The 15098-nt window shown below is 39.2% G+C and overlaps 1 protein-coding gene across 4 annotated transcripts; it reads right to left on the reverse strand.

Moving 5' to 3' along the window:
* Positions 1-511: 511 nt before the first annotated feature.
* LOC306882550 (centrosomal protein of 68 kDa-like) lies at positions 512-13229 on the reverse strand. 4 transcript variants are annotated; one of them, XR_013785268.1, is made up of 8 exons: positions 13087-13229; positions 11256-11638; positions 4648-6021; positions 4439-4561; positions 3750-3846; positions 3116-3243; positions 2460-2902; positions 512-1097 (listed from the first exon to the last, which is right to left on the reverse strand). XR_013785268.1 is itself a non-coding variant. In XM_079437269.1 (7 exons), the coding sequence occupies exons 2-7, from the start codon at positions 11589-11591 to the stop codon at positions 2879-2881; spliced, it is 2082 nt and encodes a 693-aa protein (XP_079293395.1). In that variant the 5' UTR covers positions 11592-11638; positions 13087-13224; the 3' UTR covers positions 1275-2878. The 4 variants fall into 4 exon arrangements, 2 of the variants coding, with proteins under 2 accessions (XP_079293395.1, XP_079293396.1); XR_013785269.1 differs by having other exon boundaries at positions 515-1097; positions 2416-2902; positions 13087-13224; XM_079437269.1 differs by lacking the exon at positions 512-1097 and having other exon boundaries at positions 1275-2902; positions 13087-13224.
* Positions 13230-15098: the final 1869 nt, after the last annotated feature.

Raw genomic sequence — 15098 nt, forward strand, 5'->3', positions numbered from 1 at the left:
CAATGTTGCCGTCAATGGGCAACCATTTGAAACACTGGGTCCACAACTGATCTCAAGTATCCAGAGAGAAATTTGTTACCCATTCTCAATGGAAAAGTGGTCATGCAACACTACTTAAAAAAAATAAGTTGCCCCGTGTATCATTAGCAGTTCAAGTTTTGAAAACTATATTCTATTTCAGCTTTTTTAATAAACAAAAGCAGATTTAGTTTTAGTTAATAATACTGGTTCATGGATCTTGTAGAATAACCGAGATCTTGATAGCATCTACCCTCTGAAATAACTTATTTACGTTTTAGATGAAAAATCATTAAATCTTCTAATGCAATTTTAGAAGACTTTCTAAAGGCCTGAGTAAATTGAGGACCTATTTTAATACTGTATGCATGAATGGTAATCCTTGAGAACATTGTGCAAAAATGGAATTGAGTAATTTAGCATTTTAAGTCTCCATATCAAAACCTACACAGAAATGTAGATTTTAACCTATTAACCAAAATAACAAGAAACCAATCAAAAAGGAGAATGTTTATTGTTAAAAATACTTTTTTTTGTCGACGTAAAAACAGTTGCACATCAATCCATGATCTCTGCAGCTGAAGTACTTCAAAACTTTGAGGTTTTTAGTTTGCTGTGAAATTCATTCAGCTGAATCCACAAATATGCATTATGCTCCACAATTATTGCATTTCATCCATCTGATGTTAACACACTGACATGAATGTTTTCTCCCTTTAAAGAGGTAATTCACAACAAATTTAAAATTGTCATAATTTACTCACTCCAAGCTTGCTTTCTTCCAAGGAAAACAAAAAAGGTTATTTCGAACTATGCTGGTAACTAATCAACATTGGACACTACAGACTTTCATTGTGTATACAAGAAACAAACATTTCTCAAAATATCTTTTTTCATGTGCAGCAGAAGAATGACATGAGGGTGAGTAAATGATGACAATTTAAATACTTGGGTGAACTGTTGCTGTAACACTATTAATAAAAAAAAAAAACATTTTTAATTTAAATGTGAATGTTCCCCAAACAGATCAGTCATAAATTCAGTATGTTCATACAGTCATGGCCAAAAATATCGGTACCCTTGGTAAACATGATCAAAGGCGGCTGTGAAAATTAATCTGCATTGTTAATCCTTTTGATCTTTAATTTAAAAAATTCACAAGTATCTAACCTTTCATTGGACTATAAGAATTTAAAATGGGGGGAAATATCATTATGAAATAAATGTTTCTCTCAAATACACACTGGCCACAATTAACGGCACACTTTTATTCAATACTTTTTGAAACCTCCATTTGCCAGTTTAACAGCTCTAAATGTTCTATAATGCCTGATGAGGTTAGAGAACACCTGACAAGAGATCAGATCCAGAATCTCTCCAGACCCTTTAGATTCACAGCTCCATGACGGTGCTTCTTCTCTTCAGTTCACCTCACTCATTTTCTACAGGGTTCAGGTCAGAGGACTGGAATGGCCATAGCAGAAGCTTGGTTTTGTGCTCAGTGACCCATTTTTGTGTTGTTTTTGAGGTTTGTGTTTGGATTATTGTATGGTTGGAAGATCTAAACATGGTCCATTATAAGATTTCTAACAGAGTCAGTCACTTATTGATTTTTTATGTTGGTATTTGATCGAATCCATGATGCCATGTGTCTAAACAAGATGTCCAGGACCTCCAGCAGAAATATATATTTTTTAAGGTTTTCTGACCCCGAGACTCAACTATTTTCTTCAGTTTTCCAGCTGTGGTCCTTGGAGAGTCTTTAGCCACTCAAACTCTCCTCCTCACCGCGCATTAGGACGATATAGACACACGTCCTCTTCCAGGCAGTTTTGTAAAATTTTCTGTTGATTGGAAATTCTTAATCATTGCCCTGATGTTGGAAATGGGAATTTTCACTGCTCTAGCTCTTTTCTTAAAGCCACTTCACTAATTTGTGAAGCTCGATTATCTTTTGCTACACATCAGAAATATATTCTTTGGTTTTTCTCATTGTGATGGATGATTAAGGGAATTTGGGCTTTGTTTTCCCTCCTATTTATATTTCTGTGAAACAGGAAGCCATGTCTGAATAATTTCATGTTCATAATCACCCTGGAGTGCTCAAAATTGTAAATATGAATGGGAATATACTTCAGAGATATTTTACTCATAAGAATTTCAAGGGGTGCCAATAATTGTGTCCAACATGTATTTGAGAAAAACATTTCATAATGATATTTCCCCCCGATTTAAAATTCTTATTATCCAGTGAAAGGTTAGATTTTTGTGATTTTTTAAATAAAAGATCAAAAGGATTAACAATGCAGATTAATTTTTACAGGCTTCTTTGATCATATTTACCAAGGGTGCCGATATTTTTGACCATGACTATATATTAATGATACCATTAATCACACTAATTATCAGTAAAAAAAAAATACGATATATCTTTGAGGCACAGGTTACTCAGAAGGGAAACTAAAGATACAGGGATGCTAAGGGAGGCTGGACTGCTCTCCATTAAAACTTAATAAGGTAATAACCTGAGATCACAATCACGATTGGCACCATGTCTGTGCACCTCTTCAGTCAAACAGTATTACTAAGTTGAGCCATCACAGGACATGTTTGAGTTAAAAAAAATAATCATAAGCTGGTGTGTAAAAATACAATGTACAAAATGTATCACACATGCTGTGAGAGATAACTCAAGCTTGTGACAACAGCACAGAACACCACTTCTGGATACAGTAAACGTGTTAAGCATGTAAAACAAAGATAATGGTGACATGTGAGTCAAGTAAGAAGCATTTTTCATCCTTGATGTGAAAACACCAAAAACGACATCTCGGTGAAGACAGTGAGCCTTCCCAGATTCCTAATAATTCTCAGGAAACTGCTTCTGTGGAGAAATAGCGAGAAACTACTTGATAATGCAGCATTTTTAATAATCAAAAGAGGCTACAGTCAAGGTGACACATGGTAGTTATATGTGAATAGTGAACTTATTGAACTTATTATTATTTCACAATAATTACAATTCAGTCATCCATTTCACAAGCTCTAATCATGTGATGACACTAGAGGGCACTATAGATAATAGTTGATCTTTTACCTGATGCTTCCTCAGATCTGGGGTCAGAGAGGCAGTCCATGCTGACAGAATAGAGGAGAAAAGATTCTCTGAATGAGTTTCCAGTGTGTGAGACTGTCTTTCTATCAGCACCAGTGTGTCTTTCAGAACTGAGGAATCAGGAAAAAAAATATTAGCAGCACTATGAGAAAAGCTAAAGACTGATGTGTTGACATGCTTGATGTGAATTCTGAAATGAAGTATGCTTGGCAACAGCATGGCTTGCTTAAGTTAAGCATGCATGGCCGCATTCTCCAAGCAGAGTGTTTCCTGTTTCGGTCCGATGTAACGGAGTATTGGGTTACACTTCACAACATGTCCAAAACTGAGAAGCAGTATACTTGTAGAAGTGTACCAACTGATCAAGAAACAAAGAGTGCATTTGGAAGATAAAAAAAGATGTAATGTTTATTCTAATTTAAAATTAAATTTGATCACTTCATAGCTCTAGAGCCTAGAGCCACTACTGAGTGTTCAGTAAGAAAATGCAGCTTTTCCTTTCTATTTGAAATAGTCATGCCAATTCAAGATTCAGTACAGCAGAAAAATGGTAGAGAGATTTTTTAAATTATATTTTCTTATTGCATTATAGTTTGATAAAGGTAGTAAGACTCACATGGAGAAGCTGAATTCATACAATGCAAAAGCAGCTCTCCGGTCTGCAGAACATCTGCTGTGAGGGGCTTATGAGCCTGAACTTCTTCCTGAAAACTCTGAAAAATATCATGTGCTTTTTGTAATAAATTTTTTACATTTCTTACTGTTGCAAAGATTCATGTGCACTACCATTTAGAAATGTTAGGGCCAGTAAGATTTTTATTTTAATGTTTTTGAAAAAAAAAAAACATCTCTTATGCTCACCAAAGCTGCATTATTTATTCAAAATACAGTAAAACAGTAATATTGTGAAGTATTATTACAATTTAAATGAACTATTTATTACTTTAATGACAAAGCTGAATTTTCAACAGTAATTACTCCAGTCTTCAGTGTCACATGATACCTCAGAAATCATTCTAATATGATGATTTTCTGCTCAAAAAATGTTTCTTTTATTATCAATGTTGAAAACAGTTGTGCTGCTTATTTTTGGAAACTTGAGATTTTTTCGGGATACTTTGGTGAATTGAAAGTTCAGAAGAACAGAATTTATTTGAAATATAAATTTGTAGCACCTGGTCACTTTTTTTATACATTTAACGCATCCTTAATGAACAAACATATTACTCTTTTTCAATCAAAAATAATAATAATAATAATGATCTTACCGACCCCAAACTTTAAATGGTATTGTAGTTTACAAACCTTGTAATCAGCCAAGGAGGTTTTGACACTCTCCAAGTCAACCATGGGAGGAGAAAGAACTTCTACTTTGTCTACCACCTTATGCAGCCACTGAATCAGCTTTTCTAGGTTCGAGCAAAATGCCTATTAAAAAAAAGGATACAACAGTTCTCATTAATTATCAGCCATCTCAGGACTTCACAGAAACAACAACATAAACATCTACTCACCTGTAGGTGCTGCATAAGTGACTCCTTGTTTTCGTTTTCATTCTGGTCTGTTTGTATTGTCCTCTGAAGCTCTGACATTGACAGTCCGCTCAGTTGATCCATAACAGCTTCCACCTCCCTCAGGTTCCTCCTATTCATGTCTTGGCGAATCATCTGGATTGTGGAAGCAGGCTCTTTTGCTCTCTCTAAATGATCCTCATATGTGAGAGGAATTGATCCCTCTTCCGCTTCAACATCTTCATTGCCCCTTTCTTCCACCAGTGGTTCCTGCTTTCCCACTTGAGCCGTTGGTGATCGGACTGAGGTGATCTCGCTCTCCAGGGATTCCCAGCTGGTGATGACTGGTTGGCTCATCTGGTCACTTATGTCCCTCAGCTGCTGTGAAAGCACCTGAAGTTCTTGAAGCCGCTCTGGTAGGCGAAGAAACTCTTCGTCCAACTCGTCCAGCGAATCAGGACGAGGAAGGATGGGTGTTGAACTAATGAATGTGGGGACTGGTCTGAATGTCGAGAAGGTGCCAAATTTACGATAATGGCCCTGTTGCTTCCCGACGCAGTCCAGACTCTCAACTGACAAGCCAGCTTGGTCTAGTGAAGAGTACAGGCTACTGGACATGATGCCATCTAAGGACTTAGAATGTGATTTGTTTAGAGCACAAAACTCAGTTGACCTTTGCGCTGGTCGAGTCCCTGTATAGGACAGGTCTAAACAGGACCGAGTGGAAGAGCGGTCCAACTCAATGCCTGAGTCTTGCAACAATGGATCGGTTCGCAAGAGAAGATCCACATCTAATGAACCATATGTACCAGCCATGTTGGGTCTCAGAGGGTACGTGTAGTCCAGGAGCTCCTGGTACTCCTTTTCAGGATCCCAACTGGGGGATTTGCGGTTTGGAGAGGGTGGCATTGAGTTGGGGATGGCACAGGCCCAATAGTCGGCCTGATAAGGCGACATGTGTTTGAACCCATGTTGACGGTTCTTACTGTAAGATCCTGTGTTAAGAAGAGAATCTCTTCCTCTGTCCATCATCTCACCTGGTCTTGTTTTTACCTTTTTTGTGAAATGAGATGTATGATTGGATGAGTAAGAAGTGCTTCTAGGAGTGGATGTCCACTTAGGCACTGGGGGTGCTGTGAGGCTCAAAGAAGCTGAATAGGGACTGGACAGACTGCGTTTGGCAGCTGAAGAGTGAAAAATAGGATCCTTGTCACATGACCACACTCTGAGGTCTGATACACTCATGGACGTATCCAGGTCTTCTCTGGATAATGGTGGGGAGGATTTATAAAATGGAGAATCTTCTGGGATACGTCTGAATGACTGTTTAGACAGACTTTTGTCCTTTTCTTTAGGGGAATCTGCTTTGTAACTGATCTGAGGAAAAATAGACAAAAAAAAGGAAATGATTAATAGGAAATCCTGGGTTGCAGACTAAAACATGACCAGGGAGCCACTGGCTCCTATAATTAAACACATTTCAAAAGTTTGATACAATAAGTATTTGTATTTTATATTTTAAAATATATTCCTGTGATGGCAAAGATGAATTTCCATTCTTCAGTGGCACATGGTCCTTCAGAAATCATTCTAATATGATGATTTGATGCTCAAAAACCATTTCTTATTATTATCAATGTTGAAATAATAATTGTTGAAACACAGAAACAAGATGGCGCCGTGCATGGCAGCCATTGTGCTTGGCTCTCCAGTTGTTTTAGTTAGTTTTTCCTGTTTTTTGTTTGTCTAACACGATCAGTTTCACCAAGGAAGAACTGCTGAACATTCGGCAGAACACACCACAAAATCTCCAACCGGTTTTCGATTATTCGGATGTTTTGCTGAACATTGTAGTCGGCAGAGCTGCAACGCTGTTTAGACGCTTTAGGACGCGCAGACGGGGGAAGAGAGCCGGCGCGCTCGTGAAGCTCAGACAGCGTGGATTTCGAATGCCATTGCCTAGCATCCATCTAGCTAATCTCCACTCTCTACCCAACAAAACGGACGAACTCCTTCTACTTTCCCGGTTTAACAAGGACTTTTCAAACTCTGCTGCTCTGTGTTTCACGGAAACCTGGCTGAACGACACCATTCCAGACAGCGCCTTACAGCTGCCTAATTTCCAGCTGATCAGAGCAGATCACGACGCAGAATCAACAGGGAAATTGCGCGGCACAACAACACCCGGACTCTGTTTTAATCATTCTCGGGGACTTTAATAAAGCAAATCTCTCCCGCGAACTGCCAAAATACAGACAGCATGTTACTTGTCCCACCAGAGACAGTAATATATTGGACCACTGTTACACAGCGATAAAGAACGCATTTCACTCTGTTCCACGAGCAGCTTTAGGACTCTCTGATCACTGTTTGGTTCATCTTATTCCAACCTACAGGCAGAAACTTAAATCTGTTAAACCTGTATTAAGGACTGTAAAGAGATGGACTAATGAGACAGAGCGGGTTTTACAAGCCTGTCTCGACCTTACTGATTGGGGGAGTGTTTTTGAATCTGCTGATGATTTGGATGAGCTCACAGAGACTGTAACATTATATATCAGTTTCTGTGAGGATATGTGCTTTCCTACCAGGACTCATCTAACTTATAACAACGACAAACCGTGGTTCACTGCAAAACTCAGACAGTTCCGTAAGGCCAAGTAAGATGCTTGCAGGAATGGGGACAGAGTCTTGTATAAACAGGCCAAATACACACTGGAAAAGGAGATCAGATTGGCAAAGAGGAATTATTCCGATAATTTAAGGATCCAATTCTCATCCAGTGACACGGCTTCAGTGTGGAAAGTTCTGAAAGACATCACCAATTACAAGACACCATCCCCCAGCACTGTGGAGAATCAACAACTGGCAGACGATCTTAATGAGTTCTATTGTAGGTTTGAAAAAACACCATTCACATCTCCTGCAACTCCCCTCTCCCCCACACCTGAACTGCAGATAAGTGAAGATGACGTGCGCCAGGTCTTCAAAAAGAACAAGAGAAGGAAGGCCCCAGGCCCAGACGGTGTGACACCAGCCTGTCTGAAATCCTGTGCTGACCAGCTGGCCCCCATCTTTACACAGATCTTCAACAGCTCACTGGAGCTGTGCGAAGTCCCCTCATGCTTCAAGCGATCCACCATCATCCCCGTCCCAAAGAAACCCAAGATAACAGGACTTAACGACTACAGACCTGTGGCTCTAACATCTGTGGTCATGGAGTCATTTGAAAAACTGGTTTTGGCTTATCTGAAGGATATCACTGGACCCTTACTGGACCCCCTGCAGTTTGCCTACAGAGCAAACAGGTCTGTGGTTGATGCAGTCAACATGGGACTGCATTACACACTGCAACACCTGGACAGACCAGGGACTTCAGCTTGGCCTTTAACACTATCATTCCAGACCTCCTCCTGCCCAAACTAACACAGCTTTCCGTGTGACAGACAGGCAGCAGCTAGTGAGGCTGGGAAAATACACATCCAGCACCCGCACCATCAGCACTGGAGCTCCTCAGGGTTGAGTTCTCTCCCCACTGGTCTTCTCCCTCTACACGAACGACTGCACCTCTAAAGACCCCTCTGTCAAGCTCCTGAAATTTGCAGACGACACCACACTGATCGGCCTCATCCAGGACGGTGACGAGTCTGCTTACAGACAGGAGGTTAAGGAGCTGGCTGTTTGGTGCAGTCTTAACAACCTGGAGCTCAACACGCTCAAAACTGTGGAGATGATTGTGGACTTCAGGAGAAACCCCCCTGCACTCCCCCCACTCACCATCATGAACAGCACTGTGACTGCAGTGGAGTCATTCAGGTTCCTGGACACAACTATTTCTCAGGACCTGAAGTGGGACATTCACACTGACTCTATTGTGAAAGGCCCGGCAGAGGTTGTACTTCCTTCGCCAGCTGAGGAAGTTCAACCTGCCACAGGACTTGCTGAAATAATTCTACTCTGCCATCATTGAATCCATCCTCTGCACTTCAATAACTGTCTGGTCCAGCTCAGCTACCAAATCTGACCTCAGAAGACTACGGATTGTAGTTCGGACTGCTGAGCGAATCATTGGTACAACCCTTCCCACTCTCCAAGAGCTGTACTTATCCAGAGTGAGCAAAAGGGCTGGTAAAATCACCCTGGACCTTCACATCCAGCACACTCCCTTTTTGAACTGTTACCGTCTGGTCGACGCTACAGAGCTCTGTGCACCAGAACGACCAGACGCAGAAACGGTTTCTTCCCTCAGGCAATCCATCTCATGAACACTTGAACTCTTAACAATAAACATGAAACACACAACACTATCATACTTTTTTATTTTTATTTTACACACATACCTATTACATTTCAAATTTGCACCTAACATAGCTGTAGATACCGAATTGTCCATTTTGTATATTGTGTTTGTGCTATTTGGCACATTGTCCATTTTGTATATTGTGTTTGTGCTATTTGGCACATTGTCCATTTTTGTATATTTGTACATTATTTATTTTATTTTTATTATCTGTGTCCTGTCCTGTTGCTGTCATTCTGTCCATACCATCCCATTAAAAAGATAGGTAGCACAAATCGATAGCAAAAAATGCTACCTATCAGATTGTGCTATCAGCATCTTATTCATGTGGTTTGAGGCTTTTTTTAATGTCCATACCTACCCCTACCCTAAACCTACCCGTCCACACCTACCCTTACCCTAAACTTACCCTTAAAACAATGCAAATATTTGTAGCACAATCTGATAGGTAGCATGTTTCGTCGGTACACTGGGCCGTCGCGGACCGTCGGTGAGAGAGAGAATTCTCATTGGATGTTCAGTTTAGCGAACGAGTCCGTGCAGGAGAATTAAAGCGAAACTGATTAAAATGGGCAAGTAAATGAAGGCGGCAAAGACAAAAGGCTGTTTTTTGATGTGACATGATCTTGCCCAAGCATTCCAATATGCAAATATTTTCATAACAAAATTAGCTTTTTAAAATAATGAAAGTTATCAATGTTACTGATATTCAAAATAGTAAGCAAGCGCTGCTTCGTTTACGTTTCGTATATCTGCGTTTATCTCGTATATTTTGGTTGCGGTTTCTCTGTTTGAATAACGAATATTTACTATTGATAGCTGCTGATATTAGACAGCTAACTCCTCTCATGCAAGCGCAGAACACACGTGTTCAAAATACTTTTGGCTTTGTCCAAATACCCTCACTTGCAGTTGTTGCACTTGACCACTTGACTACTTAAATTACGTATTTCCTGTGTTTGGTTCAAGTGAGGATGAAGAACACAAGTGTGTGTCGAACTATTCATTACCTGATGGGACACACTTATAGTGTTGTAAAAATGCAAGTGTTTACACAGCTTTTAATTTTTTATTATTTTAATTTTAACTTCTAAATGTTTGTTTAGTAGTCCCTATAACATGACATAATTTTAATTTGTGGTGCTTCTTCTAATTAAATGATAAAAAGCAGTTGCAATTGTTGTACAAAATAAATATCACCATTACAAAGCCTTTGTCCAAATACATTTACATTTATGCATTTAGCAGACGCTTTTATCCAAAGTGATTTACATTGCATTCAAGTTACAGTTTTTACAGCTCTTGCTTTCCCTGGGAATCGAACCCATGACCTTGGCGTTGCTAGCGCCATGCTCTACTATTTGAGCTACAGGAAAGCCAAATACCTACACTTGCTGTCTTGGCCACTTGAGAATGCGTGTGCGCGACAGGAGGTAAGTGTGCAAGTCTGTCCCATGTCTTAAAAATAGCAAAGCGCAGTGCCCTTAACGCACACTATCTCGAATACCGCTCCGGAGGGGTATCCGAGGCTAGTGTATCCCATCATGCATCATGTTCTGAAAATGATCTCGCGAGAGGTCACAGAAAACTTTCCAATGTAAGTTAAATATTAATAATAATTAGATATTACAAATAATTTGGGAGAAAAACTGTTTTTAAATTTTATTGGTGCAAAGATGAGTAGTGGTGATATTTATTTTGTGTGTCCCATCAGGTAATGAATAGTTCGATACACACTTGTGGTCTTCATCCTGACTTGAACATTTCGGCCAAACACAGGAACACAGGACTTCATTGAAGTAGTCAAGTGCAAAGACTGCAAGTGTGGTTATTAAGACAAAGCCAAAGTCTGTGCGGTGTGTTCACGTGCAGCTTTTTTGTCTGACGCTGCTGACGCAAGGCGACAATACCGTCGGCTTTCGTCGCCGCTAGTTCTTTGAAACCGGCTTGGTGTTAAAAGCCGGTTTCATAAGGCTCACAAGTAAGTTCAAGTAATTTAAGTATCACACCTACTAGCTTGTTAAAAACAGCCGGTTCATAAGAGTCAGTTGTTTGTGAATCAGATATCACAGCTTGCGCTAGGTTCACTGCTGTGTGCAGAAAACACTGGCTTGCACCCTAACAGGATGGTATCTGATGAATCCACATTTGGATGCACACAAATCTTTCCTGGCTGGTTTTAAATAATTTTTTACAAACACTTTGAAACCACTTTAGATGCAAAATTCAGAACAAATTTGGAAATTCAGTAAAAAAAAAAAAAAAAAAAACCTCAACAGCTCACTAAGACTTTGTTTGATTAGATTCTTACCCTCTCTGAGTCTTCATGTGTAGATGAGTTCTTCACGATGGGCACCTGCCATTGTGTGGAGATCAGTGGTTTTCTCATGATATAGAGGCTTTTGTCCGGCATATACCTGGAAACAGGTGCCATAGTGACCGTCTTTTTGCTGCCACTCCTTTCTTTGTCTGAGTCCTTGGCCTCCTGGACATTAGCAGGACTTGTCCTCTCAACTGCTCTGTGACTGAGGGGTCTAGTTTGACCGCTGTGAATGAACTCCGGGATCCTGGTCTTCCACCTCCCATAGCTCGTGTTCTCCATTTGCGAGGAGGTGTCTGATAAGGCCTTGTCAACTCCGAGAGCCATGGCAACACATCCAGATTCTTTGGTTCCTCATTTGACCAGAGTGACAGCTAAAAGGTCATAACCACACTGCGTATTAAACACTGCTTGAATCACCACACAAGAAGCTCTGTGATAAGTGTGGTCTAACATGATGCAGGGCTTGTTTACTCGAATGGAGTTACTTCTGATCTGGATAAACAATCTCATTAAGGCTACATCTTCAGGCTTGCCTGAAATTCATGAATGCTCTTTGTCCATCCCTAACTACAAAAGTTCTACTGCTAACAGATTTAATCTGAAAAATCTTAAATTAAAAGTAAAAAATTAATTAATTAAAAACAAAATTATAAATTTATATTTAATAATGAAAAATAATTTAGTAATTAAATATAACAATACTTACTGTACAGCGGCAAAATATAATATAGACTTGTATGATTATGTCAGATGAACGCTGATAAATGCAACAGCATGCAGACAAAGCAGTTTCTTGTATTTCTGTGGAATACTAGACTGTATCTGTTTTTTGATTGGCTGATGGGCCTGGTTTCCATGTCAACCGACAGAAAATGGCATGTCATGAGAGGTGATCACGTGGGGACATTTAAAACATAGCCTGCCTGCAAACAAAAGACAATCATGTGTCTTCACCACTGAACCCTCGCCAAGTTCCTTTTAATTTCAATATAACACTTGCTAACACGGTTCTCATAATGGTTACTGACAGTTTGCAGGGCTATATGTATGAATTTGGTTACTTTGTATTGTAGAGCAAGGGAGCAAAACAAATTCTATTGTTTGAATTCTACCATTTTCATTCTACAAATGTAAATTTTAATAATGTTCTGAAAATGTTAACACAAAAATATTGCTTGTACATCATTCTTCTGATTCTGACATCTGATTCATGGAATGCTTTTTGTTTTTTCCTAAAATGTTTTTTTTTTTTTCTTTGAATATTCACTTCTCAAATGTTATAATTGTTTCAGAGAACATTCAAAATAATACAGTCTGCTTGTTTTGTAAGCCACAACCTGCAACCACTATACTAAAGTGCTCAGTGATTCTGTAATTAAACACTATGCAAACTACACAAAAGCAGGCTACATGAGGAAATGAGGAAAGCGGTTCATTTAACAGTAGGATTTAATGCAAGCAAAGCTTAAATTCAACACAAAGGTATGCAAAAAAACAAGAACAAGAATGAAAAACGTGTACATTGAGAACACGTGGCCTGGAAAAGCTATTTAGTTAATACCTTTCTTGTACGGGAAAATGTTTTGCTTAGAATAAATTAAGTAAAATTATTCTTAAGTTACATATGCATCAGTAATGAAATGACAGATGAAATGCATTTCACAACAAGCGGCAGCACACAAAGTGATGCTAAGATATTATGTATCAGCCAGGAATATTAATCTGTCATACAGCAGCTTCACACCTCTGTCGACATCACATTCACTTGCTTTCATAGCTAAACATCCTGCATAATTGATCTTAAACTGTATTTACGTACCGGTTTGGGCTAAGGAAAATCCCTCGGCAGCTCCTCGAACTACGTTTATAATTTAGAGATATAATGCGATAAATAAAGCCCTGCTGTTGTGGTGTTACGGTTTGACTGGTTTCCGTGTTATCTGGTGACCAGCTTCCTGGTTCAGGTCCTTCGCTCCAGATGTGATGGACGACCGCAGCAGATTCGCCGATTCTGAAAGCGCAAACTGACCTGATATTAAGCTGTCTAATAACACTTGCTCATTACACGATGTTGGTATTCTTGTAATTATTACAATTTAATGGTATGATCGTCCGTAGCGGCTGAATTACGGCAGGGGTTTCGCCCAAAAATAGTTGCGCTGGGAGACGCCAGTAATGAGCTTCAATCGCGGATTTTTGGATTCAAATAGGATTTTACTCTCAGCGTAACATTATGCAGCATGGCTGAATCAAGGAAATGTGCCTGCTTAACTTGTGACCTTTTTGCAAGCCAAAATCTAGTTTTACTGTCGCAATAAGTTAACGTCATTCTCCAGCCAAAGCACTTCTAATGCTGCTGAATGATTATGATTTGATCATACGATCAGAAAAATTGCACATCGTCACAACGAATCCCATTAATGTAAACACTGTTATTGCATAACAACACCCCGAAGTTTAAGTCTAGTTCTATGCTGCGATCCAGTGGATCATTGGCTAAACACATTCTTACACTGGCAGGCTGCCCACATACACTTCTTGTTTTACAATGTTAAAAACCCTATAACATCTGCTAACTATCCAAGACAACCTTTAAAGTGTAATTACCAGTACTAGTAAAACACTACTAGTAATAATCAGAATTTCGATATGGACAAATATCTGATGGGGCATTTCCCCCATGCAACCTCTTAGCCACAATGTTTAAATAGGGAAAGGACAAATTTCCAAACTCTTTCAATCAATGCTCCACAAGTTCTTTCACAATCACAATCCCTTTTATTGCCAGATACAATGGGTTTACATGTACAAGGAATTTGTCTTTGTGTACTGGACAAAAATACAACACAGAAATGAAATTATATAAATAAATGAACGTTAATCCTGCTACAAAAGACAGTGTACACAGACGTGGTTCATTCCACTGGTTAATACATAAAAATACATTTTTGCCTTGCTTAGTTGGGGACACTTGACTGATTGCACACTATTGGAAAAGAGCTGAAGTGGATGACGACGATGACATCACTAAATCATCAATGAACTGACTTTAGCTGGAAAATGACTGTTGTTGCCCTCTATTTTCCTGTTGACACTGTAAAGCTACGTAATCAGCATTGTATAAAGCGCTATATAAATAAAGGTGAAAAACAATTAAAATTATACCTCTATAGCACTTTTCACAGCTTTACAATACACACACTACACACAAGCAAAGGAAGTCTTCCTCAATGGGAGGCTGGCCAACACAGTTCCAGTGAATCCATAGGTCGCATGTGCTACATTGAATCTGGTGAAGAAAACATTATTGAGGGAAAGTGTCTACATATTTGGACATTGTGGATACATCCTCATTTTTGGTTAAACTTACCCACTGCTCATGGGTAGAATGACCGCCACAAGCCCTACAGAGCTGAGACAGGTCATCTGTGTAAGAAAGTAATTGTTGAATTAAATGTACAAAATAGCTGTGCATTCAAATGCAAAAAAGTAAATAAAAAAATTAAATAAAAACTTACTAGTCATAGTAAGGAGCCTTTTGGCTATTTTCATTCTTATAGCAATTATGCCCTGATCATTAGTTTCAAACATTGCAGGCTTATTTAAAAGCACACTTTCAGCTAGCTGTTAGGAGAAAAAAATGTGTTACTCACAATATAAAAAGGATATAGCTGAGAAAAAGTACAAAATGTGCAGTTAAACTTACTTTGCACACCAAAGCCCCACAAGATGTGCCATCCATCTGAAGTGGATGCTCTATCGTGGCACATGTCCACCGTGAAGCATTAACACCCCTTTGTCTCACGAAGGCTCTATAAATTACATGCATGT

The sequence above is a fragment of the Barbus barbus genome, assembly GCF_936440315.1.
Source record: "Barbus barbus genome assembly, chromosome: 16".
In the NCBI taxonomy this organism is placed as follows: Eukaryota; Metazoa; Chordata; class Actinopteri; order Cypriniformes; family Cyprinidae; genus Barbus; species Barbus barbus.

Excerpts from the sequence above, each read along its gene's own strand:
- LOC306882550 (XM_079437269.1), bottom strand. The coding sequence starts at position 11,591 with ATGGCTCTCGGAGTTGACAAGGCCTTATCAGACACCTCCTCGCAAATG. Across the intron at positions 6,022-11,255 it reads CACATGAAGACTCAGAGAGG|ATCAGTTACAAAGCAGATTC; the intron begins GTAAGAATCTAA and ends ATTTTTCCTCAG. Across the intron at positions 2,903-3,115 it reads CAGATCTGAGGAAGCATCAG|AAGCAGTTTCCTGAGAATTA; the intron begins GTAAAAGATCAA and ends ATTTCTCCACAG.